Source organism: Trachinotus anak, unplaced genomic scaffold (assembly GCF_046630095.1).
Source record: "Trachinotus anak isolate AG129_WGS33_773 ecotype Australia unplaced genomic scaffold, CSIRO_AGI_Tana_v1 ptg000021l, whole genome shotgun sequence".
NCBI classification, from domain to species: domain Eukaryota; kingdom Metazoa; phylum Chordata; class Actinopteri; order Carangiformes; family Carangidae; genus Trachinotus; species Trachinotus anak.
This window is the reverse complement of record NW_027273872.1, coordinates 21,232,324-21,246,131: the sequence shown is the minus strand read 5'-3', so window position 1 is coordinate 21,246,131 and position 13,808 is coordinate 21,232,324. Positions and strand designations below refer to the sequence as shown.

General features: G+C 42.5%; 1 protein-coding gene across 2 annotated transcripts in view; it reads right to left on the bottom strand.

Moving 5' to 3' along the window:
- Nucleotides 1-13,808, bottom strand: part of tenm1 (teneurin transmembrane protein 1) — a 167,856-nt gene that overhangs the window by 71,322 nt on the left and 82,726 nt on the right. For both annotated transcript variants that reach the window (XM_071506672.1, XM_071506674.1), the window contains exons 7-9: nucleotides 7,599-7,801; nucleotides 5,424-5,631; nucleotides 1,067-1,168 (exon numbers count right to left, since the gene is read on the bottom strand). In XM_071506672.1, coding sequence (XP_071362773.1) covers nucleotides 1,067-1,168; nucleotides 5,424-5,631; nucleotides 7,599-7,801 — 513 coding nt within the window. The remainder of the gene's footprint in view (nucleotides 1-1,066; nucleotides 1,169-5,423; nucleotides 5,632-7,598; nucleotides 7,802-13,808) is intronic.

The following is a 13,808-nucleotide window of genomic DNA, read 5'->3' as shown; positions in this document are numbered from 1 at the left end:
CAACCTTTGCACATTTGGATTCTTCCTGCTAGTGTGAACAGCCATCTTCATCTCTCCACAGATGTTCTGTGGGTTTTGGCTGGGCCACTCAAGGACAGTTAGAGACCTGTCGTTGCTTTGTGTCACTGTTGTGTTGAAAGATGAACCGTCGCCTCAGTCTCAGGTCGTGTGCACTCTGGCGCAGGTTTTCTTCAAGGACGTCTCTGAGTTTGGCTGCATTCATCCTTCCCTCAATTCTGAACCTCTGAAGCTCTGATGGACGGCCCACTATAAGAAGAGTCCTGGTGGTTCCAAATGTCTTTCATTTCACAATTAGAGTCCACTGTGCTCCTGGGAGCGCTCAAAGCTTTAGAAATGGTTTTATACCCTTGCTCTGATCTATGTCTTGCCACAATTTTATCACGGAGGTCTAAAGAGAGTTCCTTGAACTCTTGAAATCATGTCTTGGTTTTTGTACTGATAAGCAGTGTGAATTGTGGAACCTTGGTGTGTGCTCTTTCTAAACTATGTCCAATCAATTCAGTTTGACACAGGTGGACTCCAGTCAACTTATAAGCACATCTCAAGGATAATTGAAGCAAACACTTTCTGAGGCACTGAACACAACTCTGGTAGCGCACTGAAGCAATTGGTGCTGTGGAAATGTACATTATATATTGAATTTGTCAAGACCACAGATAGACATGGGGGAAGTGTTTTTATGAACAGAAAACCATATCAACTGCAAATTAAAATGGGAGCAGGTCAGAAAACAGGATAAACCTTATGTTGAGTCTGTGGTGGAAAGTCCTGATGCTGTAAATATCTACTATTGTACCAAAATGCATAGTAAACCATAGCTGAAAATAGTCCCCTGAAACTGCACCTTTTACTCCTCTTTGAGTAGTGTTTTGCTAAAAACTAAAATGCACAGCTGTTTTAGAAACTTAGAGCTCTTTAAAAAACTAAACTATATAACTGTGTCCCATTTTAGAAAGAATTACAGTTGAAATTAATGGACTAAGACATTGTCAGTTTGGTCATTTCATGGAAAAAAAATACAATAACATCCAACGATATTTCTCACCTTTGGCACAGTCAGGACCCAAGAATCCAGCGAAGCAGTGGCAGTGTCCAGCCACACACTCTCCATTTCCATTACAGTCTGTGGAGCAACCGTCCATTGAGTCTGCACAACCACACGCATTCACAAATCAGACATAACAGGCAGAGAGAAAAAACAAACTTGAAATATTCCACATGTAACTCCATAAGCTGGCACAGCTCACTGTTATTGAATGAGAGATCTGATAAGAAATGGATGGCTCCCCAGACACAGGGGCTATATTAGATTAGTCTGATCCAGCTGCTATCGCTCTCTGGGGAATGGCCAAGCACTCACTTACACTCAGTAGCACTAAGCACATTATACTGCATTACAGGTTGGAAACACACTGCACGCAAATTTACAAACATCAAGGCTTAATCAACAAACTGTTTACAAGGCCGCCGTTTGGAACAGGATTGAACAACATAAAATCTGACATTGTGAGTGCACAAGTTAGTGGAGAATGGCTAACACTGTGTCGCTACAGTAGCTGCCCTCGCATGGCGGAGATCAGTGCGATGCTTTTTCCTCCGAGCACTTTGTCTCATCTGGATATGTGCGTTTCATCATATCCTTCTGTAGGCTAAACGCGTTTCATCATATTCCTCTATCGGACTTCAATTAGCTGCCTTCCTTTTACCGGTCCCCTTCTCTCCCATTGATATGTCCGTCATGTCAGATCTCATTCTCTGGGTACAGATAACGTGGCAAAGATAGATAAAGAAGGAGAGCACTTTTATGCTTTTAGAGCATTATATAAGCCCGCTGAGCTCCGCCAGCTCTGCTCGAGATGGAAGATTCTGATGGAGAAGTACCCAGAGGCTGGCGGGGTTGGGGTATCTGAACTGTGCTGCTGGTTGTCTCTTGCCAAGGCTGGCTCTATCTATGCTTGATAGAGTAATTAAAATGGGTGTCAAGGATGTCATCCTTTATTTGACCCTGTGCTGTCCTCCTCGGCTCCTCTGACCAGGCATCGGGTCCAGAATCAAACCGCTGCAGTCCCTTGGCTCGGGCTGTTCAGGGAGCACTGATGACAAATCCTTCAGTGGCATGGCTCGCGCACACGCGCACACACACATTTACAAACACGTGCACGCAAAGTTATTATGTGACACCCGCCTTGAGGCGCATGTGACACATGCTAATGAGACAGGCCCTGCCAGTAGCCGGCAGCACAGCGTTATCCTCCACAGCAGCGCATCACTACAGAAACCAAAGTCATTTTCACCTCCATCACCTGTCATCGTCACACTGATGGAGAGGAGGAGTGGCAATCATCTTTTCTCCCACACAGTCAGGAGAACTCACAAACCTTTTTCCATATGTGTGTCTTTCCTGCTCTTGGAGAAAAAAAAAAAAAGCCTCACGTACATAAATTCCAATATTGTATCTGGCACCTGACAAATGCAATGAACAAAAACTCATCTGCAAGGTCACAGAGTTGCTCTTAAACCAGAGAGGAAGAGCGATCCGTCGGAGGGCTCACGGGGCCGTAACAGTGATATAAGCTCCGTATCTTTCAGGTCAATGTCTCCACTATAAAAATCTCCAGGCAATTAACAGGTAATGTATTAAGAGCCATGTCTTTATTTGTTACAGTATAGTACGTGTGTGTGTGTGTGTGTGTGTGTGTGCACGTGAGCAGGCATCCGTGAGACACCCGCTCGGTTCTTTCCACTGACTAAACCCTTTCCAGTTAGAGATCACTCATGCCATAAGTTATTGCAGTTAAATGCTATTATAAAATGGGTACTTCCAGCCAAGTGATCTGATTGGTCAAATAAGCATTCCAATTGTACTTTATGAGCCCGTAAAGTTCCAGCCACGCTTTATGACCCTTGCGCTTTATGAATTGATGGAAAAATGAAATGGCTGCTCAGCTAACTAGAAGTATCCCGCCGCTAGCTAACCACCATGTTTATCATCTATTTTTGTCCAAAGTTCCAGTTATCTACATGAAACTTTTTTTTCCCTTATACTTTGCTGGCTGTTGTGTAAAAGATATAATATTGAAGAGAATGTGTGATGACAGGTGAAGTATAGCAATTATGCATAATTAATAAGCCTGCAGGAAGCACCACTCTCTGCCAGGGTCCAGGCTGAGTAGAATTAAAGAAGATGAGGCTGGATTGGAGGTGGCAAAATGGCAAAAATCATGAAGCTGGAGCTTTTGTGGATCACAGGTAAATGTCAATAACGGGGGGGGGGGGGTATCTGCATCTGCCACTGTCTCAATTTGATATCAGAAGATGTTCTCTCTCCTTTTTTTCTTTTTACACAGCATTTATATGTAACCCATTTATGCATGATAGAAACACTGAGAGACGACTGCACTGTATTTAAGTGAATGGGAGCGTGGCCTGGGACTTTGGGACCCCACTGTATATCACACTACATTCAGTATATCAGCATTTGTGCCGACAATTTTCTGTCCAACTCAGCAGCAGCACTGAGTTGGATGTAACTGAATGCTATGCGTGTGTGTGTGTGTGTGTGTGTGACGGTGTGTTAACAGATGACAGAACAACATAATGTCTTGCTACTGATGCAGGTCAGTTACCAGCTGACCAAACACGTGTGACTTTGAAGGTTCTGCCACAGATCACTTCTTTCTTCTTTTTCACCTTCATCAGGTTGATGATTATTATGACTGTCTGTGACAGCGTTTTCTGTCTCATGTAATCACATACCTCATTACTCTCTGAAGCATGTTTAAACCCACAACATGTTATTTCCCCCTATTTCTCTGAAAACAAGCGGATTTTGGTGCTTCAGCATCAGTTCTCCAGCTTCTCATATTTTCCTCCTTGTCATACTGTACACCTTATTGATTTTCTGTTATTTTATTTATTTATTTTTATGACAGTCTTTTGCTATTCTCTTATTTATGCTCTCTGTTTCTTTGTTGTATCTGGTTACCATTTGCTGCGGAAAAGCTCAATTTCCCGACAGACATCATCTCATTTCTCCCTCATCTCTCCATAAAGCTCCACTCTGGGGCTACAGCAAACTGTGTCTCATATTAGAATTTATCACACTGTGGCTCAATGATTTGGATTTCCTGCCTCCAAAACAACACAGCGTCTGTTTGTAACCCTCGTTAGAGGTGTAAATGGGCAGTGAAATGAACTTTGACATCAATCCATTAATATTATTTTCCTCTTTCAAGCCAAATCATTTGATTAATTATTTGAAAAAACCTTAGCAGACTATGAGCTGCTATTTTGACCCATCTGTTGTGTGTATATTTGTTTTGATTATTGAAGAGAGGAAAAAAAAAAAAAAAAAAAGAGGAACGTTAACTCTTTGTAAACGCTGCTGTTTCCCGCTTAGCTCCAAATATGTGACTCAGAATAGGTCTGGTATATTCCAGACTTTACAGACAGCACACGTGTCAACAAATGTTTGACAGCTCTGAAATAAAATCTGTCTTTAGTTGTCGCATGCTGTCAGTCATTATATAAAGGACTCTGTCAATATGAAGATAAAAGATGTCTCCAGTACAAATGTTTTGGCATTGCAGAGCTGTTTACTGATTGGCTTACAACTGGGGCTTTTAAGAGGTTTGTGACAGACATATTTAAATACTGAGCATGGACGGAGCTCTGTTCCTGATCATTTGCTGAGTAACATAAAAACTGCATAATGGAAGGCCAGTTAAAGATCACTGGGAAAACATTCAAAAATAGTGCTTTTCAAGGAGCGTTTCTCACATGCTTCTTAATTGCCGGATTACCTGTCTGCTGCATAAAAATTCACCCCTGTGATGTCACTGAGTTACTACATTTCCCAGCACTTTTTTTTGTTATTTCAATATTGTATTCTCTTAAAGGCTACTGGACAAAGTGGGAGTGAAGAAACTGCCCTGGTAATTATCCACTTGTCTATATTCAGCTACGTACTCTTGCATTATTCACATCCTTCAATTTACACTGCCATCCGTGTGTGTCATAGCAATGAGCTGCAGTTAGCAAGCCCTGTCATTACTACAGGAGCTGTCCTCCCCTTTCTAACGGCTGTCTGTTGCCATGCCGAGCTCACTCTTGTAATAGGAAAAGTTCCCCTCAAATGTCAATGAGTTTCAAAGCCCTTTTTTAAACCATCATATTTTTTTTGTCTCTTTTTTTTGTCCTTTGTGCCGTTTTCTGCATGTCAACAGATGAAAAGGGTGAAAGGACAAAGACAGTGAAGCAACCCTGAGATACAAACAGTGAAATACTCATATAATACAACTGTGCAACTATAAAAGGAAGACAAATGATTGTGCTGGCACTAAATGTCTTCAAATGGGAAGAAATGCTACTGCTTTGAATGAATTTTCAGTAATCCTCCTCACCTATGGGACTGCTGTGGAGTAACACTTGCTCCAGATTGCGTCCATCGTTGTAGATGGCGAGGTGCCAGGTGCCGGGGTCCATGTACTCGATGAAGCCTGTTTCTTGAAGGCCACTCAGCAGCAGGCCTTTGGGAGCTTTGGCAGTTGAGATGGGATCAGTCAAGGACCTGGGCAGCGCCTTCCCATCCAGCAGTTTCACAAAGTCGAACTGAACACAATACAGTAACACAATCAAAGACGGGAATTCACAGGAAATGGGATGAAAATTTGAGAGCTGAGCGTCATGCAGTGGTGTGTGGCTGTTGCTGGGTGAACTTTGAGAAGCTGCAGATTGAATGTTATTGTAAAACTGCCCACATACAAGAGGTTGGGGAGTATAAGTGGATATCTGCAAAACTGTAATCCGGTGGAAGAAAAGGGAAATCGTCATCCATGGCAGCTCAGTCCTAAACCAGACATGTTCCACAGCAGTTGCTTCAACAACTTGACGTGCTGCTAATAGCATGGGCAGACTTTACCACCCAAGGTTTCGAATGGATCAGACTATTATTTCATCCATCTCAACCTCTCTCCGCTTCTGTCTCACCCTCTTTAACTTTCCCCCACCACCCTCGTCTCTCCCTCCCTTCCTCTCCATGCTCAGACCTCCTTGAACTAGCAAGCACTCGCTGAGTCTTATTCCCCCTGAGGGCTGTGTGTCACACTAGTGTCAAAAACAGCTAATTAGACCTCTTCATGCAGGCAAGAGCAGGGGTGCACTGATGTTAAAAAGCAGACGACTCAGTGTGTGTTGTATTTTCGTCTGTATGCCTGCATATTGCATGACACAATGCTGTTCTAAACTGTGTACAACCTTTTTGTGTGCGTTTGTGTGTGTGTATTGTTTCTGGGATTGGGACTGAGACTCACTTAGACACACAGCTGACTAAATCAGAAATCCCTGTTTTCTTGTGAAAACAACGTGCATCCACACGTTTTGAAGATCTCTGTCCGTGTGGGCAAAAATCTCTCCTTCCTCCGCTTTTAGTTGGCAACACAATTTTGCATCACAGCCAGCGTTTGTTAGGAGCAGGAAACACACAGCCTGATTACTCTGCTGAGCATAAGCAAGTACAACCTCCCTATATACACCCTGTGCTTCATAATACAGCGGAACTCAAAATTTATTTGTTCTCATTTGCACATTTTCTGTTGCTGTCGTCAGAACAAGTGTAAAAAATAGTGATTTGTTCATGGCTCATAAATGCAAGCTGTTTAACAGGAGGACAAGAATTGCTGCTCTGGTTCGCTGAGACGTCAATCAAATCATTATTTTACTTCCGCCAATCAGTGTGACAAAACAAGCCTAAGTACAGTTTATTGACACGCGTTATAATTGAACTGATATTTAAAATGAGCGATCACAGACAAGGTCAGAGGTGACAGGAATTTGCTTTACTGCCACACCACCACTGACCTGTCTGTGGAGTTAGACTGCCTCAATAATAGAGGACATGCTTATTAGTCACTCACGGTGCTGTCTTACTTCCCTTGTAACTATACTTCTTACTGTATATGAATCCTTAAGACTAAATCTTTAAAGTGAACTGACTGTACTGAATCACTCTTGTCACTGACCAAATCACCAGGTTTTAGCAGCAGAGCGCCTTTGCAACTTTTACTTCTATAGTACAAGCAATCTACAAGCAGGTGGATCGGAGACAAAACTGTTACTTGTGACTTGTGAATTTTCCATTTGGCTGAAAGTACGGCTCATTATAACACATTGTCAGGTTGAGTGAGCTTGCAGGCAAAATTCAGAGCGCACCGAGCAGAGATTGTGAGAGAGAAAGAGAGACACTGTATGTGGATAGTAGGAAGCACACAAAAGAAATTCCATATATCGAGAACGGAATAGATTTTTGTTTGCTCAAATTAAATTAGTTTAAATTTCTCTCTAAACTCATTTTATGTGCTTACAAAAAGTCTTTTTGTGTGTTTAAAATGGAGTCTGTGTATTTAAAATGGCGAGATAAGGATCGAAGAGTTAGTATTAGAGTGGAAAACACTGCCTTAGTGTAGATGAAAGGCTAAAGCGGAGAGAAAAAGGTGCATTAGTCTGGATGTGATCTGAGGCAGCTGAAGCAAACAAGCCCATCTGGGCGAACAGCATGCTACAACATGAGCCTTCTTTACCTGAGTGTGCGTAGGCGGTATGTTCCTGCGTCCATAGACCCCCAGCAGTGCGTTGTGTGAGAGAGAGAGGTTGAACTTGATGTAGGTTGGATGGTGCACAGTCATATGAAATCTCCAGAAGAGTCCTGGTGGGATTGCCTGGCTCTGCTGGGTTCCAATGTCGACCTCGCCACGGTCGATGGCTCGGCCACGCACCCATTTCTCTGCAGGTAAGAGCCACAGACAGGTGACAGTGCTAAGTCACATACTGCAGATTGATCGAGGAGGACAGGGAGTTCTACTCAGTATCAGGGGGAGCAATTAATAACCAGGCTGATGTCCTCAAACATTAGTGTGATCAGCGGCCGCACTAATGAAAGGAGACTGAATAGACATCAGGAGTCATCAGGAGAAAATCCTGCTTTTCAAGAGACCCTCCTTTGGCAGTCCTTTAGATAGGGTCTGCATAAAGATGAACTGCTTTAGTAAGGAAGTGTTTTGTCTGAGTGCTGTCTACCGGGGCTTTGTCATGTGCTGTATTAGCATCTTCTAACAAGAAAGAAAGAGTATGAGTGTGTGTGTGTGTGTGTGTGTGTGTGTGTGTGTGTTAGCATGTGTGTGAAAGGAGAGACAGAGAGGTGGATGAGAGAAAGCGAGGAGAGCAGAGGCACACGCACATACGCAGGCATTCACAAACATCGTCACGGCACACAGATAGTGTCTTGAGTGAGAGCATTTCTTTGTGTGTGAAGAGAATAGGTCTTTCCAGCAGTCCCTGGCCATCAGCTGCTCCCCTCTCCATAAGCCTTTATCAACCACCAGGCCTGAGTCTTTTGTGTAGGGGAGCAGGCAAGGCTCTCCAGCCCTCTTTGTGTCGGCCTTTATGGAGAGATATATCTCTGCTTCTAAACTAAGATGGAGGAAATACGGTGACAGAGGGGAGCCAGCCGATCGTTATGGCCACAAAGGCAAAAGAACAGTTAGGGGCAGATTCATGGACGAGGCAGCTCGCTCTCAATCTATAATGCCTGCAGCTTTACCACTCCATTATGGCGACACCATGCACACCCACAGGCTAGCCGGCATATATCACACGTACTGTCACAGAGACAGGGAGGCAGAGAGTGCAGGCCAGTGAGGAGCTCTTGTTTCTGCTGTCATTGTTTCTTTGTGCTTTGTGTTCTGTTACTTTATTGTTTTCTTTCTTCACTACTTGCTATCTTTAAGAATTTTACTTTTGTGAAGCACTTTGTGCCTCTGCTCTGTGAAAGGTGCTGTAGCTATTAAATAAACTTTACTTACTTTACTTTTTTAGCAGTGCTACTGACATGGCGATATCAGCCTGTTGTTCTGATGATCGGTCCACCACTTTCCAGCACTTGTGCAGACATTCATGGTGCACAGAGAATGAATCCCGCTGAGTTTTCCTGTAGCACTGCCATGAAGCTGACGTTTGTGGTTTTGAGTGAAATGTCTAGCCAACTTTTCCTCTAGTATCATCATCACATCAAATTTTTAATTTCTAATTACTTTAGTTTATAACTGAACACATTAGGACATTCCCATGAGCCTCTGTCATACTTTGAGTTCACTGCTAATTGGCAAATATTAGCATGCTAATTTGATAACCTAAAATGGTAAACATTAGCCAAACATTAGCCGCTACACAGCAGGATGTCAGCAATGCAACTAAGAACATGCTAGCACCCTGATGTTGGCATTTGGCTCAAAGCACAGCTGTACCCAATTACTTTCCCACAGAGGTGCTAGCATGACTGTGAACTCTAACTCTAGTTTACTTATTGTCTATAAAGCAAAGACGAACTTAATTGGAGTTTGGGGATTTGTGTGAAAAAATTCAACAACCAAAACTTTTACCGAACCCTCTGCTATTTGTTCGCTGCTGCTACTTTCCTAATCACCTCATTTCCAATAACAAATGTCATTCCATCGCATACTGTATCTTCAAATGTGTTCAAAAGCTAAGCAAAAGATGACAGACATGGTTAACTTATACTGCTTAACTTGGTTATACTTGCTAAACATCAGCATACTTCTGTTGTCACTAGCATTTACAGCTCAAATTAGCGCTGTGCTAGAGCTGCTAGCGTGGTGAGAAACAAACACTTGATTCTTTCTAACGAAATTTAAGATCTACTCTCACAAAATGTCAAATATCATTCTAGTAAATGCAGAAACATTGGATTGTTCTTTTTATCTTCTATCTCCTTTATCTTCGTCTTATATGGACTATGGGATTGAAGAAGTAAATTGATTAATTGGTTAATTGATTGAACTTGACTGAGCTGTGACACGAGAGTGGGAGAGAAGAGGAATAAAGTCAAAGGGAGAGACAGATGAGAGGGGGGTGAGAACAAAAAGAGAGTTCAAAAAGCTTTGTAATGAAAGAAAGAAAAGAGACAGGTGTCCTGTGTGAAGCATAAATTGTCCCCTGTACAAAAATCTCTACCAAACAGAATAAAAGCAGCTTGGCAGAACTAAGGTATGCATTCATGCTTCCTGCCGAGTCTACCTCAGCAGTCTATTCCTTTTAATGCTAATCCTCACTCCTGTGCCTCACCACAAAAAAATAAAGGCCAGCAGAGGGATGGATGTCCCGAGGAAAGCGGCCTTTTATTCAACACTAGATGAATAGGACATGAATAGGGCATGGCAGTTGGCAGAACATTGGCAGGCAGGCAGACGTACAGGCGGGCCGGCGAGCAGGCTGACTGGCAGGCTGGCGGGCAGATGAGCAGGCAGGTCCTTCTGATGCTAATTACTGTATAGCGCCTCTCTCAGTCTGATGCAACATAAGGACAGAAAGTGCCGCTTAGGTAACCCCCGAGGATGGGAGGTGGGGTAGGGGAGACAGGGGGGGGGGGTTGCAGAAAAGAGGATGAAAAACAGGAGGAGGGGAAGAAGAGAGGACCATGTCCAAAGAGGAGGTTGTGGTGTCAAGTTACAGCTGCTGATGCAAGAAAGAAGAAAACCCCTCAAATAGCAGTAGAGAATAATACTGCAGCTCCAGTAAAAAGACGAGAGGATTGAGGCATTTTTTGGGAGTCCCGCAGAAACCACAAGGATCGCATGGTGACTAGGGTTCCTCCAGGCCTCCCCAGTTGCTCAGATTACTGCTGTCAATCAATGTGCTCCACCAGCACCGTAACCCTGTGTGTCTCGGCACAAAACCTGAGACCATACTTTGAAACATATCTTTCAGAACAGCAAACCTCTGTTTATTCCTATTTGGCAGGCAAAAGGCATACAAGCTTAAACAAGCCAATATGCGAACAGAGGTAAAATTTCCTTCACACCTTGCTATGTTTAATAAGGGAAAAGCAGCTTGAAGTTCACACTCAGTTACTTAAAATAAAAATAAATGGCATCGCATAAAGCTCCTCTTGTGCTTTTCATCATTAGTTGGCGGAAGAAGCAAGTTGTAAGCAAAAAACATGTTAAGGCTTATTTCAAATTGTTTTGCTTGTTTAAAGGGGCGATCAAAGTGTTGCATAGCTTATTCATGTCCGCCATCAAGCACACCGTGCCTAGTGGGCAGGTCTGCTTATAACCAACACACTGTATGGTATAATAATGATGCTGCCTCTGCCAATTACAGCTGTAGTGCGATACGGTATACATGCAACACTGCTAACGCCCTCATTGACACTATCTACCCACAATATGCAAGCACATGTACACACGTCTTCTGTTAAATTAGCCCTTGAAAGGTTTCTGTGCCACAGGACATCTGGGCTAGGATGGTTTTAGATTTGCACTCTTCTCCCATTTCAAATGACTAGCAAACATCTCTACACCCAAAGTCGTTGTGAGTTTGCCTGACCATCTGTTGTGTGTCTCTGAGTGTTTTGTGTGTCTAGTGTGTGAGTGCGCCAGGCCAAAGATGGAGATGAGCTACATTAGGACTTGGGACACAAGGTCTAATTAATTTCTCTTGCCTACGGGTTATTCAGGTAAAACAATTACACCTGTAATCTATTTTCAAAGGAACTAAACTGTCTTTGCAATTAATGTTATTATCCTTCAGATTCTAATGAAGCAGAGAACAGACTAAAAGTGCAGTCAGGGTCTTGGTGATGGGACATGTCTTGGGGGACCGGAACTGTGTGCGCGCGCGAGTGTTAGTCGATATTGAAGCATAGGCCTGTGTGTGTGAATCTCGCACACGTTGGTGCAGACAACATTAATAGTGTTCCAAATGCAAGAAGATTGAGTTTGCCGCAGGATGAATAAAAATATCACAATGGGCAAGGTCTCTATAATTACTTGAATTCAATTAAGGGCCTTTTGAGCAGGTGGCTTAATAAGCTTTCAGCCTCCTCTCTCCACTGTGCAGCCTAATGAGTGTCAGTCAGAGTAAGGAGAAGATAATGCTCTTGGCCGTAGGGCCTTCCATTACTCTCGTCCTCACCCTCTACCATCAGGCCTCGGGCTATGTCTGTGACAGACATGTCTGACTGTTCACACACTCATTCTCTCCAAGGGCTCTGAGTGCATTTACATTGTTACACATGTAATATGTGTTGTATAAATTGACACTTGGATAAAGCCCTTGTGGGATATTTTTTTTTCATTGCTGTCTACTGAGCGCATACAAATGTAGTCTGGACAGAGGCCTTTAACAGCAAAGACTTTTGTTAGCTCAAGACAGTGGAGGAAGTACTTAGCTTTTTTTTGACTTGAAGGTTTTCTCAATCAGCATCTTTCCATGAGTGCTGGGGTCACTTTTACATGCCAAAGTTAGACCAGTCACATCATTTCACATAAGAGATTTCTTTTTTTTCTCTGTGGTCTTTTCACTAGTTTGAAGTAGGCAGGGCTCAGCTAAAAAAAAAGCTGTCATTTTAGTAACACTGGAGTCAGAGACTGACCCCAGTTTTTGGGCTGTCTGGTCACTGTCAATCAAATCTGATCAGACAGCAATGAAGCTGTACTTTGAGTGAAACTCTACTTTGAATATGTAATATTCATGACAAGTTTTGGCTTGTGACCCCTATAAAGAAATCAGTGTCTGTTTGCAACCCTTCATTGCAAGCACTGTGAAGCCTTTGTGTGGAGTTCATTTTCCTTCTCAGATTGTTGCAGTTGAAGGATTTTTAAAAGGCCTCAAGTATTCAGTAATTTACAAGAAAAAAGCAGAACATTGGCGGAAAATCTGAAAAAACAAACACTAATTTTGCAACAGCAACAGCAACAGCAATATTTCAATCATCCTTTGATTTATTATGGGAATTCTTGGGGGAGTCTTGACCCACAGGTTACTGTTTGAGAAAAATACTTAAAGCCAAGTTGTTAACTCAAAGTAACAATACAACTATGTGAAATATCTTAAATTAAATTAAAAGTCATGCCTTTAAAATTTAACATAAACATCAGCAAGTATTAATTACTTTATATAATTACTGTCTATGTTTACATGGTTAATCGTGTAACAATTTGTTGTATTTTCTGTACTTACCTATTAATTAAAGCTGTTGAATAACACAAAATGGACATACTCAAGCAAAGTGTGTGTAATCTAAAACAGTTTAACCCCTTTTGGCCACACTGTGGTGACAGGACTACTTTTTTTTAAGTCAAAAAGGAAGTCTGTACCATGAGGATGAAAATTGACTTTGATTTCTTTTTTTTTTTTTGTCTTTGATGTCAGAGCCTAAGACATCAATCTCCTACTCTCAAATGTCAAGAGGCAGTACTACAAAGGCCCCTGCCTTTGATAAAATGTGTCATCTACACTGTAAATACTGACTGCAGCTTGAAATTATGTTTAATTTCTTCAGCAATATTTGGATGTGATGTTTTGAATGCAGACTGTATAACGGATAGACATGTTTCTGCTGTTAGGCTTTCTCTAGATGAGGCACTCAAGCAGGGGGTTCACTAAATGATCTATACTCTCTGTGCATTTGTGTCAGTGTATATGTGCATGCGTTTGTGTGTGTGTGTGTGTGTGTGTGTGCATGTGTTACATCCTGAGACTGTATCCCAGCGTGAGAAAATCAATGAGACCAGTGTAACAGGGAACCAGTCCATCAGCATTTGCACACATGCATGGACACATGAACACTCATCTCTCCCACACACGCGTCTCGTTTCCCCACATACATGCGCACGATATGCACACTTCCTTACACTTGTGCACACTCACACACACGCTGCTCAGCCTCTCTCCTCTCCACTCTCTCTGCACGCAGTCTAGAATATTGATGT